The sequence below is a fragment of the Populus trichocarpa genome, chromosome 1 (assembly GCF_000002775.5).
Source record: "Populus trichocarpa isolate Nisqually-1 chromosome 1, P.trichocarpa_v4.1, whole genome shotgun sequence".
NCBI lineage: Eukaryota > Viridiplantae > Streptophyta > Magnoliopsida > Malpighiales > Salicaceae > Populus > Populus trichocarpa.
Window position 1 is genome coordinate 10,056,399 of NC_037285.2, and position 24,526 is coordinate 10,080,924.

The window sequence follows — 24,526 nt, forward strand, 5'->3', positions numbered from 1 at the left end:
TCCTTCAAACTTTCTTTTTAATTTAAAATAAATTATCATTTAAATTAATAATTACTATGCTATTTAAAAACTATACCATACTTTTTAAATGAGACGAAACCTTTTTTTTTAATTATATTTTCAATAACTTTTTTAACAATTATACGCGAGCCTAGTATGTTATAAATTGTAAAAAAATCACATGAATGTTCAACGGAAACTAGATAATTTTTTATTTTTTATATGGATTTTATGAATTAATTATTCTTTTATTTTTTCATATAGCCACATGAAAACTATGAAGATATTATTATTTTTTATTTTTGTTTGAGATTTCCTTTCATTTAAAGTGCCTGAGTCTGTTAAAGTTTGCTAGAAAGTTTCATCAAATTAGATTAGTCCAATTGTGAGGTAATTAATTACTTTTTAATGTGAGGTATTAAATGAGGTTTTCGGATATAGATGGATGTTCTTGCCATTCAGGCTATGGTGTTCATGACTTCATGGTGTCCTTTTTTTTTCTATTTTTTTTTTTTACATCTTGCTGAAGTTAAAAAAGAAATTAGCTTATTCAAGTGTCAACAAGCAAGCTCATCTACAAGCCAAACTTCTTCTTTCTTTTCCTCTTCAAGACGAGCGTGTTTGACAGTGTGATTGTGGGTGCTTTTTAAATAACTTTTCGTGCCAAAATGCATATCAATGATATTTTTCCATTTTTTAAAAATTATTTTTGACATTAGCACATCAAAACAATCCAAAACATATAAATCATATTAAATTTTAATAAAAAAAAATTTAATTTTTTTAAAACATAATCGCAGCCGCGTTTCCCAACATACCCGACAAGAGGAATCAGACACCATTAATTTAGTTTGGCAAATGGCAAGTGATTGGCCCTCCCTGTCATAGATCACCAGGCTTCATCCACTTAATTTAGCTTAGCTCTTAATGATGATGTGACAGCTTTTTTTTTTTTTTATCTCATTTATTGTCCTGGAGCACTTTTCACCTAAAATCTTCCTTCTTTCTCACCTAAGCCGACCCTACCCTCTTTTCTTCTCGAACAACATTATTTTTATCTATCAAACATTTTTAATTTTATATTTTAGAAGTAATTTTAAAAATATTTAAATTTTTTTATTTTTTTATTTTAAATTAATATTTTTTTAATGTTTTTATATCATTTTCATACAGTAATATCAAAAATAATTTTTAAAAATAAAAAAAATATCATTTTAATACATTTTCAAATTAAAAATACTTTGAAAAACAATCACAATCATATTCACATTCACAGACAATCTTTCTTTTTCATCAACCTCTCCCCTTCTCTCTTTCCTATGTAGCAAAATTATTCAACCTTCTCCTTCTTTCTTTTTTTCACATCTCTGAAAAACACATCTGCTAATTTCTCTTAATCATGCCAATGCTACAACCGCTCTAACTCTAGGACAAGGTTTGAGACTAATTCTGGTGACTAAGAGATGATTTAAATCCAAATTTGGTGAAAGGTCTTTAAATTTTTAATGTGTAGCATTTGTTGTTTTTATTTTTTTCAAGATTTTTTGTTATTTTATTTTCTCTGCCATTTGTTCCATGTAGAGAGAAGAATTTTTTTTAATGATTTCAATGTTCAATTTTTTTAAAAAAACTCATATGAATTTTGTTTTTCTTATTGATTACAATTCATATTAATTATATTTCCATGATTTTTTTTTATTTCAAAGTGGATTTGATATAAAATAAAATTTTGTATATGTATTTTAAAATCAATCATGTGAGAAGTTTTTTAAAGAAACTTAATTGATAAACTATTTATATTCTTAGCGGGTTGAAATTTACCTCATAAAAGTTTATTTCCAATTTAGTTTTGTTAACGGAGATGGACGAAAAGGCCTTGTGGTTGAAATATTGACAAAGAGAAAATATTTGTGTAGAAATCGATAGAGAACCATATACTTGTAAAATGAAATTAATTTTTTTATTATTAATATAGATGTGCGGACCAACTTGCGCGTATCTCGACTAATTCTACGGGCCCTGTAGTTAACAACCATGTAAGTCTCCGGTGACCATCATATTAGCAACTACAAAGCTTAAACTTGAGATCACATGAAAAGCAATCATTTTCATGCCAAACTTTTAATTATCTATTAAATGGTTTGAAATTAACCCTTTTATTACATACAGCGAAGGCTTTTCTTTAAGAAAAGTGAAATAAATCCCTGCTAAATGGCTCGTGTCTAGCAAGGTAAGGTCCAAGCCATTGCTGCATTTTGATGAGCCGGGCTTAATCCAGAGTGATTTTCCCCAAGCCCCAAGGCTTACGCTGGTCCCTTAGACTTTAAATAGCCCAAAAGTGAAAAGGTGTACAAATTTTGGAGGATGGTTACAGGCAGGATATTAGGTTTGGGGTAAAAATTATAAATAAAAATTTAGAGAGAGGGTAAAATTTATAATTATTCTAGGGAAAGCAGGAAAAAAAAAGAGAAGAATTTAGAGAGTTTTTTTTTTTAAAAAAAAAATCGAACTAGGTTTAAACAAAGCATGAGTTGACTCACTAAAATGACCATATGAATCTTTCCTGTATATCGATCCACTAATTTGAACTGGATTTTATAACTGAGTTGCAAATATACTATGCTACGTTAAATAAAATAAGACCAACACATAAAACTTTATTGGATAACGTGATTTAATTTATCTGTTTTTTATTATTTAAAAAATATTAAATTAATGTTTTTTTTAAGACTTTAAAGAACTAAAATTAAAAATATAAAAAAATATTTTAATACTGAAGGGAGAAGGGGAGAGGTTGATGAATAAAAAATTAAAAAAAAAGTCTGACATCATATAAAGGAAAAACATAAAAAATACGAAAGCTCAAGGCCTAATATCAAGGGAAGAAAATGAATTTAAAAAAAAATTAAAAAAAAATCTAAAACAACTCAGGCTAACTTGGCTAACCTGCAACCAGGGATAACCTCATAAAATAAGAAAATGAAAAAAAAAAGAATGAAAACCAAATTTGGATTAAAAAAATAAATAAAATAAAATGTTCAAGGATAAAATTCAAAAAATAAATAAATTAAGAAATGATAAAAAAAAAAGAGCAACTAAATGAACGAGGTCCAAAATTGGATAAAAAACTAAGTTAAATCAAATGTTAAGGGATAAAATTAAAAAAAAATACTAAGAAAAGACTAAAAGAATGAGGATCAGAACTGAAAAAATAAATAAATCAAGAAAAGGATTAAAAAAACAATAATAAAATGGATAAGTATCATGTTTGATATAAAAATTAAATAAAACCAAATGAAAAGAGATGAAATTGAAAAAAAAATTTAAAAAAATAATCAAAAACAAATAAAGATCAATAAAAAAAGGACCATAATTGAAAGAAAAACCAAATGGAAGGACAACTCTACAATTTGACGGACTCAACATAAATTTCAAGGAGAGAAGGGGGGGTCAGCGTCGAACCACCGTGAATTGGACTACATGCATCACTCCATCAGTCTTGCCACCACTGGACGCTTTGAATGACACAGCGGTTGGATCTTTTTGGCTGCCGAAAGACGTTACATGTGTCGTCTAAAAGGTATGGGCAGTAACCATTCGATAGAGCATATTACGCACACCCTGATCACTTTTTTTTAATATATATTTAAAAGATTGATTTGCTCATAATTCAAATAAATTATAACAGGAAACCATGATAAAAATACTAAAACATCCTTTCACCCTTTCTTTATTTATTTTTTTTTACTGGAGGGACAATAAAGTATTTGTTTTCTTTTTTTAAAATAAAAAATGATGCAAAAAGCCCTCTCATCCTTAATTTTTTTTTGTTAACATGTTAAGGGTATTTATTTAATTTAATTGTGTGAAATAAGTTAATAGATCATTATATCCTCAATTAATTTTATAATATAAAATGAATCCTAGAAAAGATCATCTTACCCACGTATAAAGATCATTTATTTGTTGTAATGAAGGGTAAAGATATTATTGTTGTAATCCACACTACAACATGTCTTGCCCTGCAGTTAAAGAATGGTGGGGTTTAGTTTTTTTTTTCTTTTTTGATTTCATAATATCAAATGAATCAATTTATCTCATGAAAAGATCATTTATTTGTTGTAATGAAGGACAAATGCAATGTGAGTTTTTTTTTTTTAATGGTGCTAACAAAGGGTAAAGAAACAAATATGACAGCACAAAAACAGGACATAGTTTTTAAATTCAACTCGGTAGTTGACTCGATCTAAGATTCAGGTCACAGATTTTTAACTGGGTCACCCAGATCAACAATATTTTTTTTATACATCAAAATAATATTTTTTTTATTAAAAAATAAATAGTCAATGAGTTATAATCAAGTTTTTAACCAAGTATTATCAGGTTAACCAAATCATCAAATCAACCCAAATTTTTTATCAGATAATCATTTTTTTTAAAAAAATTTTTACCGGTTCAACCTGAAGCGGTTTAAGAACCACGCTACAAAATCTCCAAAAAGGATGAGACGCGTACCAGAGTGAATTTCTAAAATCACCGAAGACTGATAACGCCCCCAACAGGCAACAGCGATGAGATACAGAACAACCCTGCCCAATCAACTAAAGTGAACAGCTTCCCCAGTTGTCAGACGACATGTCTGTAGGCCATCATTTCAGTAACCATGCCCACATGACATGAAAACCACCAGCCACCTTTTATTTCCTGTTCTTCTCGGCCTTGTCTTAATTCTCACGCCTTCCCTCCAATCAGAATTAGAGGAGTCATTACGTTTGAACAAACCTCATTTTCATGGGATTGGACTGGGGATGGGAAGGATATATATATATATATATATATATAATATGATAACTTATTCTGACCAATACGTTCGATTCAGTCTAGAAATCTGATCGTGTCCTACAAGATAGATCCGGTCTGAAATTTTCCATCCTCCGTGCATGTAAGTTACCATTCTTCCTAAGTGGTTTTTGTATTCATGTTTATCATAATCTCCACATTTTTCTCGTCGTTTGTATGCTGTAGGAATGTTCCATTCGCTTGATACATATGATGCGGATGAATGCAACCAACCTTTTGCCTTTTCTTTCCTCTAAAAGCTTGAAAATTGAGAGTTTTGACTGTTTGTGTCGTGATTGTGCTGTTCATTCATTTTCCTCCGTTCTCACTTTCTCTGTTCAATTATTGCGACAGTTGTTTTCATTTAATTATATAATATGCAATATTATTTCATTCAATACTATATAAACAAACTTTTTATATAAATATAGGCTGCGGTTGCTTTTTTTCATAGCAAACCAATCAATTAATTAATTAAAATTCATAAAACTCACTTTACTAGCTACTCATAGATTACCACTTCAAATAATTTAGAATTAAGAGTTTATTTATACATTATTTTCGTTTGTGGATAGTTAGCTTAGTTTGGTATCATTTCAAGCTCACAATGTGGGACTAATCCCCGTTTATGCTCGAGATTGAAAAATAATTAAGGAATGTGATTCCTATTGCAAGAAGCAATTAATATACCTCACAGTTGTTTTTGAGCTATAGTTTCTTGGAGGTGGAGGAAAGAACATGGACTATCCTTCCCAGACGCAAGGCTATGAGCCAACAGATGATGATCATAAATATAAAGGAAAACGTGAGTCACATAATTTGGACCGTTCAAACTTTGACTTGTTTTTATTTCCTTTCCGCCCCTTCTTTTTTTATTTTCTTTTACGAAGATGTAAACATCTGTGTGAGCAGGACAGGTCGTGAAAGCAAAGAGCTCCCCATCGATCTATTTATCAATGGATATCAATATAGAACCTTGGAGGAATTTAGACTTGCATTGATGTATTTAATAAAAAGAGTAGAATCATAACTATTAGAAATAAATTTAAAAAAAGAGATTACAACAAAAAATTTCTTAAACCAAGCATGAAGTGCTTGTTTGAGATTGTATAATGCTTTCTTGAGCTTGCAAACATATCCAAAATCATGTGAAACACCAAGAGGGGGCGCCATATAAATTTTTTCTTGAAAATCTTCATTCAAGAAGATACTTTTAACATCAAGTTGAGAGATATGTCATTGATGAACCAAAGCTAATGCAATGAGAGTACAAATAATAGTCATTTTTGCAACATGAGCAAATGTCTCATCATAATTCATACCACTGATGAGAGTATCCTTTTGCAACCAACTTATCTTTGTATCACTCAATAGATTCATCAGAAGTAGTCTTAATTTTATACACTTAACGACAACCAACAACACTCTTACCAGGAGGTAGAGGAACCAAATCTCAAGTATCTGTCTTATGCAAAGCTGAAAGTTTCTCATCTATAGCTTGCTTACAAGGAAAAAAACGAGAATCACCTCTTTATAGAAAGAGGGCTCAGAGAGACAATGAATAAAAGCTAAAAATAAAATAAAAGATGAAGAATAACAAAAATAGACAAAATCTGGTAACTTTGTGGACTTATAAATGCGTATGGATTGACATAAAGGTGATCCATAATCTCAGATAGAGCTTGAGGGGCCATAGAAGAAAAAAGAGATTCAGGTGTAACAAAGAGTAAAGTGTCAATACCTGTATAATTATCAGTATGAATTGGTCGAGTAGAATGTAAAGATAACGGGGTAAAAACATGAGAAGGGAGATTTGAAGTACTAGGAACTTGAGATGATAAACTATCAGAATTCTAAAAAATAGATCTATACGAATAAAATCAGATCTAGTCAAACTATGTTTCCTTATAATATTGAGACATATAAAGTTTTCAAGTTATTGGATTAAAATAATGATATCGTTTTTTACCTTCACCATAACCAAGAAAGATATAAATATTAGATCGAGAGGATAACTTGTTACATTCTATATGAGGAAGAAGAATGAAATAAGTATAACTAAAAACTCTAAAGAAAGAATAATCAAGGGTATACCCATATAACTTTTCAAAAGGAGAAAAACATAAAGTATAAGAAGATAAAATTGTATTAATCAAACCTATTGCAGTAAGAATAACTTCACCCCAAAACATATTAGGAACAGAAATAAACAATAAGAAAGAACAAACATTTTCAACAATGTGCTTATATTTTCTTTTAGCAATGCCATTTTGCTCAAGAGTATTTGTACACAAAGTTTGATGAATAGTTCTATTTAGGACAAATAACGCATAAAATTTATTAGAGTTGTATTCCCCACTCAAATCACACCTAAAACATTTAATAACAGCAGAATGTTGAGTTTTGACAAGAGCACGAAAGACTGTATATATCTTAAAAAATTCAAAATAATGTTTTATTAAATAAAACCAATAATAATGAGTATGATCATCAATAAAAGAAATATAATATCAAGATCCCTTTTTTTGTGGCAACAAGAGAAAGTTCTTATACATCAGAATAAATCAAATCAAATCAAATGGAGAAGAAGAAACTAAAATACTTTGATTAAAAGGTAAAATGAAAAATTTTGTCAGTTTATATCCACTACAATAAAAAATATCACAAGTTCGTAAATTTTTTAAAGCTTACGTGGATGCTAAAAATAAAAAACGAGAAGATGAAACATGACCTAGATGAGAATGCCATAAATAAAAACTAGAATAAGGACTTAAACGAAAAGAAGACAATTTAACACCAATAGTAGCAACAACTAACACACTACTAGTAGAAAAAACTAGCACTTTTAACTCATCTAAAATATATAGTTCCCCCTTCCTACGACCTGTCCTAATCAGCTTCTGAGACCGTATATTCTGCACATAATAAAAAAAAAAGAGGAAAAAAATGACTAAATAATTACTAGAATGACATAACTGACCAATAGAAGCAATATTCAATGTGAGTTTCAGAATAAGATAAATATTAAGGAGAGACAAGTGAGGTGTGATAACAAAACCAACACCTGTTAAATGTATAAGAGTGTCATCAACAATCATGACATGAATAGAAGACAAATGAGACACATAAACAAAAGATGAAGAATCTAGAGACATGATGTGAAGCACCAAAATCCAAGACTTATTCAAAATGTAACATATCTGAAGAACTATGAGGCAACTAACATACAAAAGAAGAAGCATACATGACTTATGGCTGTAAGGAGAGAAACTTCTAAAATTTCTAAGTCAAAGTACTAGGATCGGTGAAAGGACCTGATGAAACTACTACTGCAGTATTAAATTGTAGTGGTTTATAACCCTAAGATGGATTATGAGTATTAGATTGTGACTGGTTGTCATGCTTCCAAGCTTGAGATTACTGTTGCGATTGGTTCTGTTATTCAATGACCTTTTTGCTTACAGAAACTGCACTCGTTGAAGGCAACCTTTGCATAATGCTTATTCTGATTATTAGAGAGTGATTTAGAAAGTACTGCTAGCACATAATAATTAGAAGTAGAAATAATTTCTTTTTCAGAATAAGGCTGAAAACGTATTTCTTTAGCCAACAACTCACTAACAACTGAGTCAATAAAAGGAAGTGGAGAACGATGCAAAATTAAACCTCTTAGCCCTTCAAAATCAATGTGAAGTGTTGTTAAAAATTATACCAATCATTGATGCTCTCTACAAGCAATATAGGTACCAAATGCCTTTAATTCTGTAAGAGCTAATTGATCTAAAAATTTTGTCATAGCAGAATAAAATTCTTGAATACTTATATTCTTCTAGTGAAAAGCTTGCATGTCATTCTCTAATTGACACTGCTTTGCAAGATTTGATTGAGTAAATAACATTTGCAGATGATTTCAAATCTCGTTTGTTGTCTCATACTTCACCAACCATGTAACTATGGAATGCTTAACAAAATTATTAATCCAAATAATAATTTTTGCATTGTTTGCTTCCCAAACATCTATCAAAGTAGTATAACCCTTATCAATATTTAAAGGTTTCACATAAGTTCCACTAACATATCCCCACATCCTTTTACCCTTAAGAAAATTTCTCATTACATAACTCTAATACGAATAATTCTTTACATCCAACCTCACACTCAGAAACTAAAGCGAATCGTTTCTTTTAGTAGTCATAATCAACATTCGTTTCTTTTAGCAGTCATAATCAACAAACAAAGAAAACCAGAACGCAAAAAAAAAAAAAACAAAATACCAGATTGCAGAAATTGAACGAACAATCTCTTAAAATTGTATGGTCACTCAAAAAAAGAGAAAACTAAAAGCAAAACCCCCAGTCAACTAGCGCGCTGCCCCTTGCAAACCCCAACCAACTCACAATGGAGTTAGAATCATGAAAGTTGTGTTTGACATTAAGTCTCGTTCCATGAAATCTGGCTATGATACCATGTTAAACAATAAAAAGAAGAAGAAGAGAAACACAAAAATAAAAAAGAAAAAAATTAGGGTCTCATTGATATTGCATAATGCAATTAAAATAATTAAAAGTAATAAGTTTAACCTAAATATAAAGAGACTATATATAAACTAAACAAAGAAAATAAAAAAATATATATTCTTAGTAAATAATAAAATAAAATAATTCTATTTTTTTTTTAAATCTAAGCTTTCATCCCTAACATGTTCCCCCGCCCAAAATAAATAAATAAATTCGTTGCTTTAATATATTGTGTGAGCCCTTTGGGTTCCTCCTAGTATTGTTTCTTCACTTGGACAGTGATAAAAGGAAAAGAGACAGTGTGGATGTCCGTTAAAGACATGTGCAATCAAACTAGGATTGTACCTTCGAAGTTGATGTCCGATTTTTCAGTGGAAAACATCGATTATATGCATGCCTGCAGTACACATATCTGGGCATTTATGCATCTCTTACATTTGTAGATTTTGCATTTGGTGGAGGTTGTGTGGTCCTTTCAACTATTTATTATCACAAGGAAACTTCATAGGTCTTCTTAAATTCTAGTAATTCTAATTTGCTTCCATGGAATTAATAACAATAATGATAAAAACACAATAACACTACAAGCAGCAAGGTTTTTTTTAATTGTGTTAGGTGTATTTTTTTCAAAATATTTTTTTGTTTGAATTGTATTAAAATAATATTTGTATTTTTTTAATTTATTTTTAACAACGCAACTCAGAATAATAAAAAAATAAAAATGAAAAGAAAATTAATTAATTTTTAAGAGATGTAGTTTGACCGGAATTCCTACCACCAACTAAAAACCTGCTACCATGCAATTGGAGCTCGCTGTCTCTGCGCATGATGAAGGAAGCCACATTGAGAATGACTGAAAGATCAGGCGCAGATAACTACAAAGTCTGCAACGGGTCCTCATTAATGCATTCAACCTATCGTTATAGCCCTCGATTGGCCCCCAGTGAGAAACAGAGGGGAGCGACAGCAACATTGGAGGGAGGGATTAATGTAATCATGTAATCTGTCATACTTAGAAGCTGACGAAATCTAGCGAAGAAAAAATCCTTAGCCTGGTACGTGTGATCTTGTTGAAAGTTGAAACTCGGTATATATGTGGCTCGATCGGCTTTAATAATCATCCATCTCAGTTTGAACAAAAAACAAAACAAAACAAAACAAAACAAAAGAGAAAACATTCTACAGAGCAGTGGCCTGGACAATGACATGTACAATGTCGTTTTATAGGGCATCATTGTGGGTAATAAATAGTGGAACGCAGATGCATATGATGATGATAAATAGCCGTCTCTCAAGAAGACGGGGGCAAACAAAAGGGCCCGTATTCCATGGTGGCACGATAATCCCTCAGTTTTCCATGGGAGTCCTGACTGTGTTTTTTTTTTTTCTTCATATAAATGATAAAGGTAAATTGGTAAAAAAAATTACAATGTCATAACATTAAGAATTTAACATTTTAATTATGAGAGTTGTAGCTAATTAGTCAGTCTCTAAATTTATTGTCTAGAGGTTATTAGTTTGAGTCTCACAAATTTTAGTGTTATTGAAGACTTACATGGTCGTTAACTTCAAGGTTAACTTCAAGGTCTATGAAATTAGTCGAGGTACGCGTAAACTAATCCAAATATCCACATTAATAAAAAAAAAAAATTTCAAAATCTGATAAAACGATAAAATCTATCCCTCTAGACGTAAGGTACGGATTAATTAAAGGTTAAAACAAAAAGGCACTTGGTGATGATAATAATCTCAAAATTACGACTTAGTTAACAATTATTGTGGTGTGGATCCTACTAATTGTAACATTTTCCAACATAAAGAAAGTGAAAGACGGAAAAAGAAAAAATGCGAGGACGAATTTACTTCCCCATGAAAATGCCTCCCGACCTACTCGCACACCCCACCAAATACTTAAGCATGAATTTAGTCTGATCTTGGTCATAATCAGTGAAAAGACTAATGAACATGTTCACCATGCAATGCCATTTAATTTTGCCTGCTAATGTGTTGTTGTCATTAAATTTTACGTGAACTGGTCTATTTATTTTACTGGCAGCTCTCTTGATTACATTCACATGGACCGAAAAATCATTTTAAAAGGTACCTATAATATATATAGTATTTGGGTGTTTCTACTTGTGCTGTACAGGATAAAATTCTCATATACGGTTCTCTTGGAAGGGGAGTTTTCCTAATTTACCTATCTCAATAAGTCTATAATTGGTTCAAATAACTAGTAAATATATTCCTCCTTGTGTCATCTTAATTTTACCGAATATATAATGTGTTATTATTTAATTGTGTTAACTAATTTACTTTTATTATTGAATGATTATCTAACCATCAAATCAGAATCTCAGCGAATATATAATGTGTCATTATTTAACTGCATTAACTAATTTACTTTTACTGTTAAATGTTTATCTAACCATCAAATCAGAATATCTAACCGAATATTTATGACTAAGTGCCCAATCATAACAAACAATAAATGTAGATCTAGAAGTATCTTCAAATTCAGGATCAAGAAGAATTATTTCATTACTAACATCACCATCAATATATATTGTTATACTAAAGCCCAATGTATTATAATTTTCATTTTTACTAGGCTCAAATGAGTCATATTTATGTTAATCAGTGAATGGATTGTCAAACATACATTCAACACCCCTTTTGAGCAAATCTTTCATCAATGATATGTTGTGACCACTCCTAACTGACATAGAAAGACCAACAAATTATGATGTTTTTTTTTTACCAATTTGACAAAAAATCAGGACAAAAAAAGAGTTGGTCAACTACCCACATACAATACCATCATGTTCAATCCATTTCGAACAAAAGAATCAATCATTGTCTTAAAAATGTCATCATGTGCAATCGGTACAAGATAATACTAATGTTGTTCAATCTGACACCTCCAAGTTATATCAACTTTAATATCATTATAATTCCACATAAATTCATGACACACAACTTGTTTTTTTTTTTTTTTTTACAAATGACATGTAATAGCACACTACTTTCACTGTTATAAGTGATATTATTATTCACATCAAGAGCAACACTACAACCATAATAACATAACATAAAGTTGTTATAAGACATTATGTAAAAAATAATAATAAAACCAAACCTGATCAATTTAACAAAATTCAAACAAAATTGCATGAAATCAACCTTCATTGCATGAATTCATAGCTAATTTCAATCAATCCATACAAAACCCTTGAATTCATTAACTTATCCAAATATTTAACGTCACGTAAAATTTATCAAAGTCCAATATAATTCTTGTCATTTCATGCTCAGATGCATAAAATCAACCATAATTGTATGAATTCATAGCTAATTTCAAACAATCCATACAAAATCCTCAAATTCAACAACTTATCCAAACATTCAACACAACGTAAAATTCATAAAAAAATCTAACCTAATTCAGGTTATTTTCATGCTCAATTGCATGAATTTATAGCTATTCTCAAACAATCCATATAGAATCTCCAAATTCAGCAACTTTTCCAAACATTCAATGCCATGTAAAATTCATTAAAATCTAACCTAATTCATGTTATTTTCATGATGAATTGCATTACCAGCCTTGATTGATTTAATTTATAGATAATCCCAACCAATCCATACAAAATCCTTAAAATTAACAACTTACACAAACATTCAATGCAATGTAAAATCATCAAATCCAACCTAACTTGTGTTATTTTCATGCTCAATTGCATGAAATCAACCCCGATTGACTTAATTGATAGACAATTTATCAAAAAATCAACAAACCTTAATTTAAAAATAACCCTAAATAATAATTTAATAATAACTATTCCAATCATAACTTCAATATAAAACCCACAAAATTAATAGCAATTTAGAATGTTTACCTTGCTTTTTTATCGGAAAGTGGTGGCAACATGGTGATAGCTGCTAAAGAGTGGTGACAATGTTAGCGATGATAATTTTTTATGATAAAAACTTGACTGGAGGCTTGAAGACAACGATGGATGTGATTTATGGGTGCTTTAAAGCAAAATAGAGGAGTTTTGTGGTTTTTTTTTATAGAAGAAAAGGGTTAGTTCTTGGGTTTTTTTATAGAGAGAAAGGGGGTAGGGTTTCTGGTTCTGTAGGGGGAGAATAAGAGGGCTGGGTTAAATTTCACAGTTTGTTACGATTCACAATTGCGACATGGTAAGTTCTCACAATTGTGAAATGAGATAAGGTAAGTTGTTGTGATTGTGAAGCGTGACATGCATGAAATCTCGTGCTTTCAAATCATGACAAACTCAAACCATGCTATTTCAGTAAATTTCTTGATTTATTGTGCTATTTTTAACAAAAAAAAAATCCTATTGAGCTCAATTTTAAGGTACTAGGAATAGCATCAAATCATTTGAACTTTGACTATAAATTACCAATTTTCCCTCTTCCATCATTCATACCATATAACGTAACATATTGTTAGTAATATTTAATAATCATAATTGAGACAAATCTTTATTTTTATTGGATTGTTGACATTTTATTTCTTATTAGTTACCATGTCTTTTATATTTTATACACAAGATGATAATACAAAGAACTACTAAAAAAGGTAAGGATTTACTTGTGTGATAAGAATTTAATACGCTGTCAAACCTAAGAACTAAAAAATTAAAAATAAGGAAGATATAATATTTTAAGAAATCACATAGAAATTGTAATTAATAATTTTATTAATAAATAATTCTCTTTTAATAATCTGCCCTCAAAACAAGGATAACAACATTTCAAATAGGTCTTCAACTAAACTTTTCAAGATATGAATAATCAAAACTCTCATTCAAATAAAAAAAGGAAGAAAAGAAAACCTAAAAAATAAGTTAAAAATTCAAAATTAACTAGGAAAATAATAAACTGATAAAAGTAGAATAGTTTTAGCCTAATTTGAAGGCCTTCTCGATCTCAGATGACCATAGAAATTCTACCCTACAAGGAACATGGTTTCTAGAATATTTTAGAAAAAAAAATTAACTCGATTCAAAAATCAGATTAAAGTTTATGTTTATTATCATAAGGCTACGTGTTTGACCAAAATCTCTTGCATCAGTCTCCCTATGTTGAAAAAAACTTATCCTCGAGTTCAAATTATTTTTGTATCGATCTTATAAATGTCTAATCAATGCTCTCTCTAGCCCCTTTTAATTTTTTAAACTTTATTTATCAATATGTGTTATATTCATATAATCTTTAAACAAATCTACCTATGCAATAATATTAATCTTATAATCAAAAGGGTCAACATAACCTTAATCAATTTTTTTTTTTAACTAAACACTTCCATATTGTCATTGCACTCAACCTCTGGCTCTTTACAAAATATCTTCTCATTCTCTAATGTATATGCCAGACTGAAATCTCTTAAAGAAGCATTGAAAGGAAATAACGCAAAAGAATTTCAATGGATTGAAAAGAAACAAACTATCTTTGATAATACAAAGACTTATTTGGATAAACATCTAGTGTTGGCCTCACCAAAACTTGTTTAGCCTTTAAAGCTACACATTTCTACTATTTAAGGATCAATTGGTAGCATGTTACCATAGAAAAATAAAGTTGGACATGAGTAGGTTGTTTATTATTTGTCATGTTTATACTAATATTAGAGATTGTTATAGTTTAATATAAAAACTTTATTTATCCTTATATTTTACATATGTAAATCTTCATTGGTACATATTGTTAGTTGATAAATTACAAGAAAATTTTCATAAAGTACATGTTATCTAAACCTTTTTTATGAGGTCATATTAATAAATATACATTAACATTGCTTGAGTTCAATTTACATTGCACATCATAAAGAGCAATTACAGACCAAGTCTTGGTTGATTTTTTAGTTGATCATCTTTTTTTTATCATATCAACTATGAATTGGAACGAGATACTGACATTGTTATGGAAGAACTTGTTTCATGACATTTATGATTTGTTGGAATGAAAATTTAGAATAAGACAGGTGTAGTGGTGATTTCCCTAATAGGTAATAATGTGATTTTATCATTTTGGCTTGATTTTCTCTACACTAATAATAAAGCTAAATGTAAGGTTTTAATCATAAGTCTAAAAATACTATTGAAGTTAGAGGCATAATCAATCAAAGTAATAGGAGATTTTGTGCTTATTATAACCAATTAGTTATCGAATATAAATGTGAACATCTTACACTAACTCTATACCATGTAGTGACCAAAAACCTTATTAAAAGGTTTACTAATTTAATTTTTATTTTTCAGTGAGATGAAATGATACAAAAGCCAATGATGAGGCTCAACATGGATGATGGTATAAAATGATCTTTGATCATTATAATGTCATATTTGTGAGGATTACTAGATATTACTAATATGTAACAAGGGTATAATGAAAAGGAAAGCAGTAAAATTCTCGTGGTTGAAAATGCACAAGATATTGATATCAAAATTATTGCTAAATTTTTTCTCGAAATCTATATGTTTTGAAATAAATATTAGGGATTTTATGTTAAGCGAAGAATTGAGTATCATTGAGAATTAATAAAAGAACTACAACATAGTTTGTTAAAACCAAAACATCGTGCCTAGAATAGCTAGATCATACTTGTTTAAAATGATTTTATTAACAATAATGTCATATAGAGGAGAATAAATGATATTTTTGGGTGACATTACTTTTTTTCACATCATTTATGATCAATTGGTTTGATCAGTTTTAGCATTTAAATGACAAGAGATATTTTTTCATTTGTTCTAAAATAAAGGAGCATGAATGGACATTATTTACATAAAAAAATAAACATTCACGTGTCGACTAAGTAAGAACAATAGTTGTTCACTACCAAACAGAAAAAGAAAGGCTAAAATCAATAATCAATAGTAAAATCAATTAGGTATAAGAAGAATTCAAATCGATCAAGAAAGTTAGAAAACGATCGATAAATGAAATTAGAAGTTATGATAGTCTAAGAGAGAGCTAGAAGTCATGATTAATCAAGAAAAGACATATAATCACAAATATGATAATTCACATGATTGGCCAAAAAATCAAGTCTTATTCGGAACAAGAGTCCTCAACAAATTAAACTAACAAGAAATACAATCTAGTTATGATTCTTATGATTGTTAGGAAGGAGATGTACTTGGACATGAATTCAAATTGTATTAGAATTCATTATATAAATCTTTACCCATCACGAACAATTTGTATAGGGTTAGAAATTATAGTTCATATAGGATTTAAACTTTGTAACATTATAAAAATGGTATCCATTTACTAGAAATGATGGTTACTCCAATATACACAATTTTGTTTCTAGAATTTACCTTTATTTTGCAAATTATTTTTCCTTTTTATTTAGAACTTTTATCTTTCTTTTATCGCTTTCTTATGTTTTTTCCTAGATTAGTTTATCCATATTTTTTTAATCTATTAAAATCAAGTAGAGAATCGTACACTTCGTTTGAATTATAAAGTTGTTATTTATCTTAATTCAAGATTCATTTTCTAATTATAGTTTCTCCTTAATGAAAGGAAGAAACAAAGAACAAATTGTATAATTGTTCGATAATTATTTGAATGATAAACAATTAAGAATAAAATATCTCTCCATCTTTTTCTCTACTTTTACATTCGTCTTCCAAACAGGATAAAACAATGAGGTGAAATAGATAAAGGTAAACAAATTTATATGTATTTTTTTTAATATGGAAAGAAATTTACATTTATTATTACTCTATAAAACAATAAAGTGAAATAGATAATGGTAAACAATTGCAAGATTGTTTTAGGAGCACCATCCTTACCTTTATCTCAGAGTATGGATTCACCAATTTCAACTAGTTTTCTTTGCTCGCTGTAATTACCCTGAAAACTTACATGCCATTTGCTTATTCTTAGTTTGAAGAGGTCTTCATTTATTGTGATCATCTCTATTAGTTAATATGCTAATCCTTGGCTTTACTGAAATCTTTTCCTAACGTAAACAAAAATGTTCAAGTGCTAAAAGTATGTTTTAAAGAAGTAAGAGAAATTCACGATTTATATCATAAACCCAGCTGGTTCAATAACTTGATTTCATTTAATTACATGATAAACAAAGACAAAAAAGTAAATGGATCGAATTAAAAAGAAAATAACCATGATGGCTTGGAAGAAAAAGCTTGCCAAAATAAAGAAAACTATGAAGCTCAATTCCTATCCAAACTAATTCTGAATAATAAAATTGAAAAAAATAAAAACAAAAAAATTACCGATTGAACATGAGTTAGTATGTCGAACCCATGTCCCGGATCGTGATGCCAATATAACCTTATAAAAATTAAATAAAAAAATCATGATGCTTAATTCCCAACAAACCCAATGTGAAGGGCTGGAAAAAAGCCTCAATTACACAAATGTACTAAAAAAAGAAACACCAGCAAAGCTTGGTAAGTCCACTGAACCCTATAACCTGGATTATGTTAACGATATAACCTAATAGAAAGAGAAACATGAAAAATTACAAAGCCCGATTCTCGACTCAATCCAATATTAAAGGATGAAATAATTTTTTTTAATTTTTAAATAAAAGACTCGAGTTAGTCCAAGTAACCCATGACCTAGTTTGTGAGATCAAGATAATCATATAGAAAAAATGATGCAGACGAAAGCACAAAGAATAATAAATAAGCATATAAAGAGATAATTGATGGGTGAAAAAGATTGTTAACTCGAACCTTAAATTCATAGTTTTATTTTCTAAAATATAGTTAAAATAAAGTTTGCCTCTTAAAGAGATTTACAATCCCTTTAAATAGACTAGAAAACTGACTTGTAATAGATAATACAATCAAAATCCTAAAACATAAAGAAAAATAACATATAATCCAAAAGAAAATAAGAAATCCATGAAAAAGAAGAAAAATTGACCCAAACATGAAATCTATCTAGAAAATAGATCAACAAAGTGTATTCCACTTGAAAATAAACCTTGAGAATTTTTTAATAATTTTTTAACTTAATCTAACGATCAGATCAAAAAGTTATGGTAATCAAGATAACATTTTAAAAAAATCAAATAAATATTTATTTGTTTCATATTATTTAATATTCTATTTTATATAGATGAGTTGAAAATGGTTAAAATAAACGGGGTGTATATCAATTGTTCCACTCCAATAATTAAAGAAATATTTTTTTTTATTTTTTATTAAAACTATTCTTTACTTCACTCATAACATTAATTACATTAAAATTAATTTAATTATATATATATATATATATATATATATATATATATATATATTAAATCTCATTGTTTGATATTTATGAAAATTTAATCTATTGGTTAAATAATAACAATTATTTTTATTTTTATTTTTAAGTTATCTTGAATGTTTTTAAAGTATTATGATAAATATTTGTTTGATCAAGTAGTTAAGTGTTATAAAACCTTGGAACAATAGATATATTAGAAATAAATATTTTTAAATTGATAAAAAAATATTTTGTATATTTTAATAATAATTTTAAAATGAAACGTGGAAATAAGCCGGTGTTGAGAATTTTCATATCTGTTGAAAACTCAAAACGAATATCGAAACAGAACAATATTGATAACTTTATATTAAAGGGTAAAAAATAGAAAAATATAAAAAAAATAAAATAGAAAGAGAATGAGAGGAGGGGAGAGGAACACTTTATTGCCTTTTTTATGATGCACGCATCAATGGCAGGACACAGAATGATGGTACATTAGTACTGTTGAGACAGAAGGGCTAGAAGAAGTGAAGAAACAAAGAGCAATTAACCACAACCACAGCCACACAACAAGTACACAGAGAGAAAAAAAAAGAGAAATTCGTATGGAGTTGAAGAAAGGAGAAAATTAGATAAAAATCATGGAGCTCACCAAGAGAAAGAGAGGATTGGTGGGTGGTCAAGAACTAGCGAAAAAAGATGTTTTGTTGTAATGGGTGAGTTAAAGAAGAGAGATTCATGGCATGCAATGAGATATGATATTGGGTTAAAGAAATCTGAGTTTAATAACAACAACAAATCTTTCAAATCTGAGTGTTAGCCCTCTTGAGAGCCAACGCCATTGATAATCCTTTACTTCACCCCAACAAATCTAGGGCCTTTTCTTGATCTCTCTTCAAATTCTTTTGGCTTCTTAGGTATTTTATTAAAGGGATGCCCTTTCATTTGCAGGCCAAAGGGGGTGTAGATATTGCTGGTTTTGCTTCAATTTGTTCTCAACAAGAAGCCTGGACGCACAGGCAGCAGCAGCAGCAGCAACAACAACAACAACAACAACCTCTTCAAGTTAATAGCTTTGCAAGCAAAGAATCTACCTCAGTTCTTCATATGAGAAGAAGTCAAAGCCCACCCACATCTGTTTCGACTCTCTCTTCCTCCTCAAACGGCGGCGCCGGTGGAAACACCACCAACATCACGGCAACAGATAAAGCAGTGAACCCAGTGAGCAATGAAAGGAAAGATGAATGGGCTACAGAGTTGCAGCCAATCCCAAGTGGACTAGAGTTTGTTTCATCAGGAGCAAGATGTGGACTTGGACTAGAAGATTGGGAGAATATGCTGTCAGAGCCGAGCCAAGAACAATCCTTTTTGAGGTGGATAGCTGGGGATGTGGATGACACACAGTTTGGGCTAAAGCAGCTGTTGCAAAGTGGAAACAATCAGCTGGAATATGATGGCAATGCTGATGCTGGTGCCGGTGGTGGTGGATTGGGGATTGTTGATCAAGGACATGGATTTGAGTCCTTAAGTGGAATTCCATGTGGGGTGTCAAGCATTGGTACTAATTTGGCTCCTTTTCCTGGTCCTGGGGTTTCAAATGTTGGGTCTGGTTTAGTTGCTCCTGGTTCTTTTTCTGGGTTGGTCAATTACAAAAATGTTGGATTCGGAAACAACAACTCTAGCGTGCAAAGCCCAGTTTTTAGTTCTTCATCTAACAGTGTATCACTTCCACTTTCTTTGCCTCCGGGTATGGTTTATCATCATAATCAGCAGCAACAAATCGAGGCCTCGGAGGAGAAGCCGCATATACTAGATCCACAGGTATTGATGAACCAGCAACAGTCTCATAATCCGCACGCTCAAAATCCCAACCTTTTCTTGCCACTACCATTTTCCCAGCAAGAAAATCGGCCCCTCCATTCCCAACTCAAGCGCCACAATTCTGGTGGTATAGACCCAATCTCTCATGTAATCCCTAAAGCACCATTCTCTGTTCCTGGGCAAGAGTTTTTGCTAAGAAAACACCAACAACAGCAACTGGGGTTTCCACAGGGAGTTCAATTTCTTCACCAACAACTTCAACAGAAGCCATTGATGGTGAAGAAGGAAGATTTAGGAGTCCAGCAACAGCAACAGCAACAGCAACAGCATGCTTTGTTGGACCAGCTCTGCAAGGCAGCAGAGTTGGTAGGGACTGGGAACTTCTTACACGCGCAAGGGATATTGGCGCGGCTCAATCAACAGCTCTCCCCCACTGGAAAGCCTTTCCACAGGGCAGCTTTCTACTTCAAGGAGGCTCTTCAATTGCTCCTTCTCATGAATAATAACTCAGTCACTGCCCCACCGCCTAGGAGCCCCACCCCATTTGATGTCATCTTCAAAATGAGTGCTTACAAAGTCTTATCTGAGGTTTCTCCACTTATCCAATTTGTCAACTTCACTTGCAATCAGGCTCTCCTTGAAGCAGTTGATGATGCAGATAGTATTCACATAGTGGACTTTGATATTGGATTTGGCGCTCAATGGGCCTCTTTCATGCAGGAACTTCCGCGAAATAGAGGTGTCCGGTCGTTGAAAACCACTGCTTTTGCCTCTCCTTCGACTCACCATCCTGTTGAACTTGGTCTTATGCGTGATAACTTAACTCAATTTGCTAATGAGATTGGTCTGAGTTTTGAACTTGATGTGATTAACTTTGATTCCTTGGAGCAAAACTGTTATTCTCTTCCCTTTTTCCGAACAAATGAAAATGAGGCTGTTGTGGTGAATTTCCCTATTTGGTGCTCTTCAAATCAACCATCTGCATTACCGTCACTGCTGCGCTTTATAAAGCAACTTTCACCGAAGATCGTGGTGTCTTTGGACCGAGGGTGTGACAGAAGTGATCTTCCGTTCCCACAACATATTCTCCATGCCCTCCAATCTTATGTACACCTATTGGAATCATTGGATGCTGTTAATGCAACTACGGATGCAGTGAACAAGATTGAGAGGTTTTTGCTCCAGCCTAGGATTGAAAGTACTGTGTTGGGGCGTCTTCGTGCACCAGAAAAGATGCCAAATTGGAAGACAATCTTTGCGTCTGTTGGCTTTTCTCCTGTAACTTTCAGTAACTTCACCGAAACTCAGGCAGAATGTGTGGTGAAGAGGACTCCAGTGAGGGGATTTCATGTGGAGAAGCGGCAGGCATTGCTTGTGCTTTGTTGGCAGCGTAGAGAGCTTATGTCAGCTTCAGCATGGAGATGCTGAGCAGTAACATTATGACAAGCAAGGAGGTTGGTTTTTTTATCAGCTCACAGTTTGTTAGAGGTTCCAACTCGATTTACAAATGTGGTTTTGTGTCAATAAATTTTGTACTATTGTTGGTCCCTCTGTTAATGACTTGATATGAATTGTCTAGCTTGTGAGTCTCCTCTGCTTGTGTTTATCTCGTCCCAGTAGAACAAAACATCTAACTAGACAATCTAGGGTATGATTTGTTTCGGAAATGGATATCTGCTGCATAGTAATTTGATGTTATTATGGCAAAATGGTTCTTTTGTGTCTGTTAAGATGGTTGTATTTTGTTGTGTACTTGACAACAGATGAGAATTCGAAATGGAAAGTGAACTTACCAGAATTCTAACGTTTTTAAGTGAACAATATGGCATTATGTTTCCTAATGTGTACCGATTTGGTACTCTTGTGTTTTCCCCGTTGTCACTACTGTTACTGACATTGCATTTAAGGAAGTAATAGAGATGATGTAGAGGTTTCATTAGAGCATGATAAGAGAGATAAGGTGATAAACCAAGCCAGAAACCAAGGAAATACACATCCAGTGCTGTTATCATTTGAGTCTCAAGATATCCACTTTTGTGTCTTGGGTTGCTTCACCATTAATAAGTAAATTGAGCATTTACGGGCAGAGAAATATACTATAATTTAAAGTTCTTGTGATCATTGTTATCAATTAAGGTGCGCTCGTGTGCTGTCGATTGTTCAGTCGTCCTTCACTAAAGGTGGATGGCATAAGAGTTTATTTTCGCTGGAGGGGTGAGTGAAATGTTGTAAACTCAAATTACTGTAATTTTGTCTAATTAGGCTACAGCAAATTCACTCTCGAGAGCTTTCATCGTTTACTGTTTAGAAGCACTCTCTAATTTCTGCCCGCCTCAACTCTTGCAGATTTCCCATGTATCTAGGTTGAGCCCATTTCCTTCTTGTTGCGATGCCCTGAATTTTAGTCTGTTCCTGTCAAATTTGATAATGGTGTAGCGAAGGTCTGAAGCAGCGAAGGACCTTGCACAGCAGGATCTACACCACTTATCTGTCCTTCCAGTGAATCAATATATATACTCTGGTGTTGTTTAGTTCATAATGCAACTTAATGAAATACATTTTATGGCTGCCTTGGATGCTTTTGAAATCATGATCGATATAAGGACCTTGCACATCAGGATCTACACCCACTTATCTATCCTTCCAGTGAATCAATATATATACTCTGGTGTTGTTTAGTTCATGATGCAACTTAATGAAATACATTTTATGGCTGCCTTGGATGCTTTTGAAATCATGATCGATATCTCATAGCTAGCTGCAAATTACAACTTTAGAAACCTGAAACTAGTTTCTGCACCTTCATACATAACTTCTGGCCTCACTGGATTCCTTGCATTGCAAAGAAGATCGTGGTTAAAAACCATGCTTGCTTGTTTCTGGGTTTTCTACTCAGGTGTGATCTGTGTTTATTGGTAGTTTTAGATGTTAGAATCTCATGTGATTGCAATCTCTTGGCTCTGCTTTTTGAATGTTTTCTATGGTAGCAGCACGATCCAAAAACCACAACGTTTATGCCTTATCTGAATCACAAGTTATAGGAAATGAATCCTTTCCTAGATAAGTTACTCTTTATAATTGTTGAATCCCTTGGTTGGCTGCGTTGATGTCTGATTAGTATATGATGGCCGAGGATAGATCTGGAAATCCCTACTGGAAGGACATCTTTACATTGTAATTTCTGCTCTCTCTCTGTCACTGGAACTGGCTAGGGTTCCTTCATTGCCTTCATGCTTTAGAGAAGTAAAGCTAGAAAAGCATGCTATTCGATTAGCTGACTTCTGTGTTTTCAATGATAATAAATAAATTAACAGAGGCGATTGTATGCCATAACCTTGAGCGGCAAAAAAATAAAAAATAAAAAAACAAAGACACCTAAGATTAGCATAGCATTCTGAAGCAATCATGACCATTTAAAATAACAACACATGGCTTTGTAGAATCTGGTCGTGTCTGAAACCTTTGCATGTATTGCACCCAACAACACGTAACGCGTCTTTCTCATTTCTTTCTTAATCAAAATGCTACATTATTATTATTATTATTATTATTGAGTTCCCAAGTGTTACAAATTCATTGTCAATGAATTTGCTATTTTTAAAAGAGTACATCTAATAATTGAAGCTCTGCTTGCTTACTATACTCATATCCTTGTTCTGTATTTCAGCTTGTAGGCGCTTTGTTTAATCCCATATTTTCTATACGTTTTGCCTTGTCCAGTCGCATATGCTTTGTGGTGGTTAGACATGGACAGCAGGCTGGGTGTCTGGTGAATGCCCTCTTGCCATCCATGTAGTCCTCGTCTTTTTATCATTCAAAAGCATAGCTCAAAGGAGTTTTCTTTTCTTTTTTTACCACAATGAGAAGAGTCAGGTCTCTGCAGGCGAGTTCTCTGCGGATAAATTAATTTGGGTGTGGATTCTTGGTTTTCGTCAGAAGATATTAGCACGAAGATACCCCAATTAACCATTGATAACAATAATAATAATAGTAAAAAAAATGAAAAAGGTTGTTTCTGCTCTCTAAAGCAACCTTATGGTAAAACAGCAACATGACCCACTTAATTCTGGATTCTAAATCAT

The 24,526-nt window shown here is 31.5% G+C and overlaps 1 protein-coding gene across 3 annotated transcripts; it reads left to right on the plus strand.

Annotated features, from left to right (window-relative positions):
* The first annotated feature begins 19,028 nt into the window (after positions 1 to 19,028).
* Positions 19,029 to 23,181, plus strand: LOC18093980 (scarecrow-like protein 22). Of its 3 annotated transcripts, XR_002978236.2 has the most exons (3): positions 19,029 to 21,898; positions 22,581 to 22,658; positions 22,791 to 23,181. XR_002978236.2 is itself a non-coding variant. In XM_024586977.2 (2 exons), exon 1 carries the CDS (start codon positions 19,557 to 19,559, stop codon positions 21,870 to 21,872), a length of 2,316 nt encoding a protein of 771 aa, XP_024442745.2. In that variant the 5' UTR covers positions 19,029 to 19,556; the 3' UTR covers positions 21,873 to 21,898; positions 22,791 to 23,181. The 3 variants fall into 3 exon arrangements, 2 of the variants coding, with proteins under 2 accessions (XP_024442745.2, XP_052312458.1); XM_024586977.2 differs by lacking the exon at positions 22,581 to 22,658; XM_052456498.1 differs by lacking the exons at positions 22,581 to 22,658; positions 22,791 to 23,181 and having other exon boundaries at positions 19,030 to 19,339; positions 19,575 to 22,242.
* The last annotated feature ends 1,345 nt before the right edge of the window (positions 23,182 to 24,526 follow it).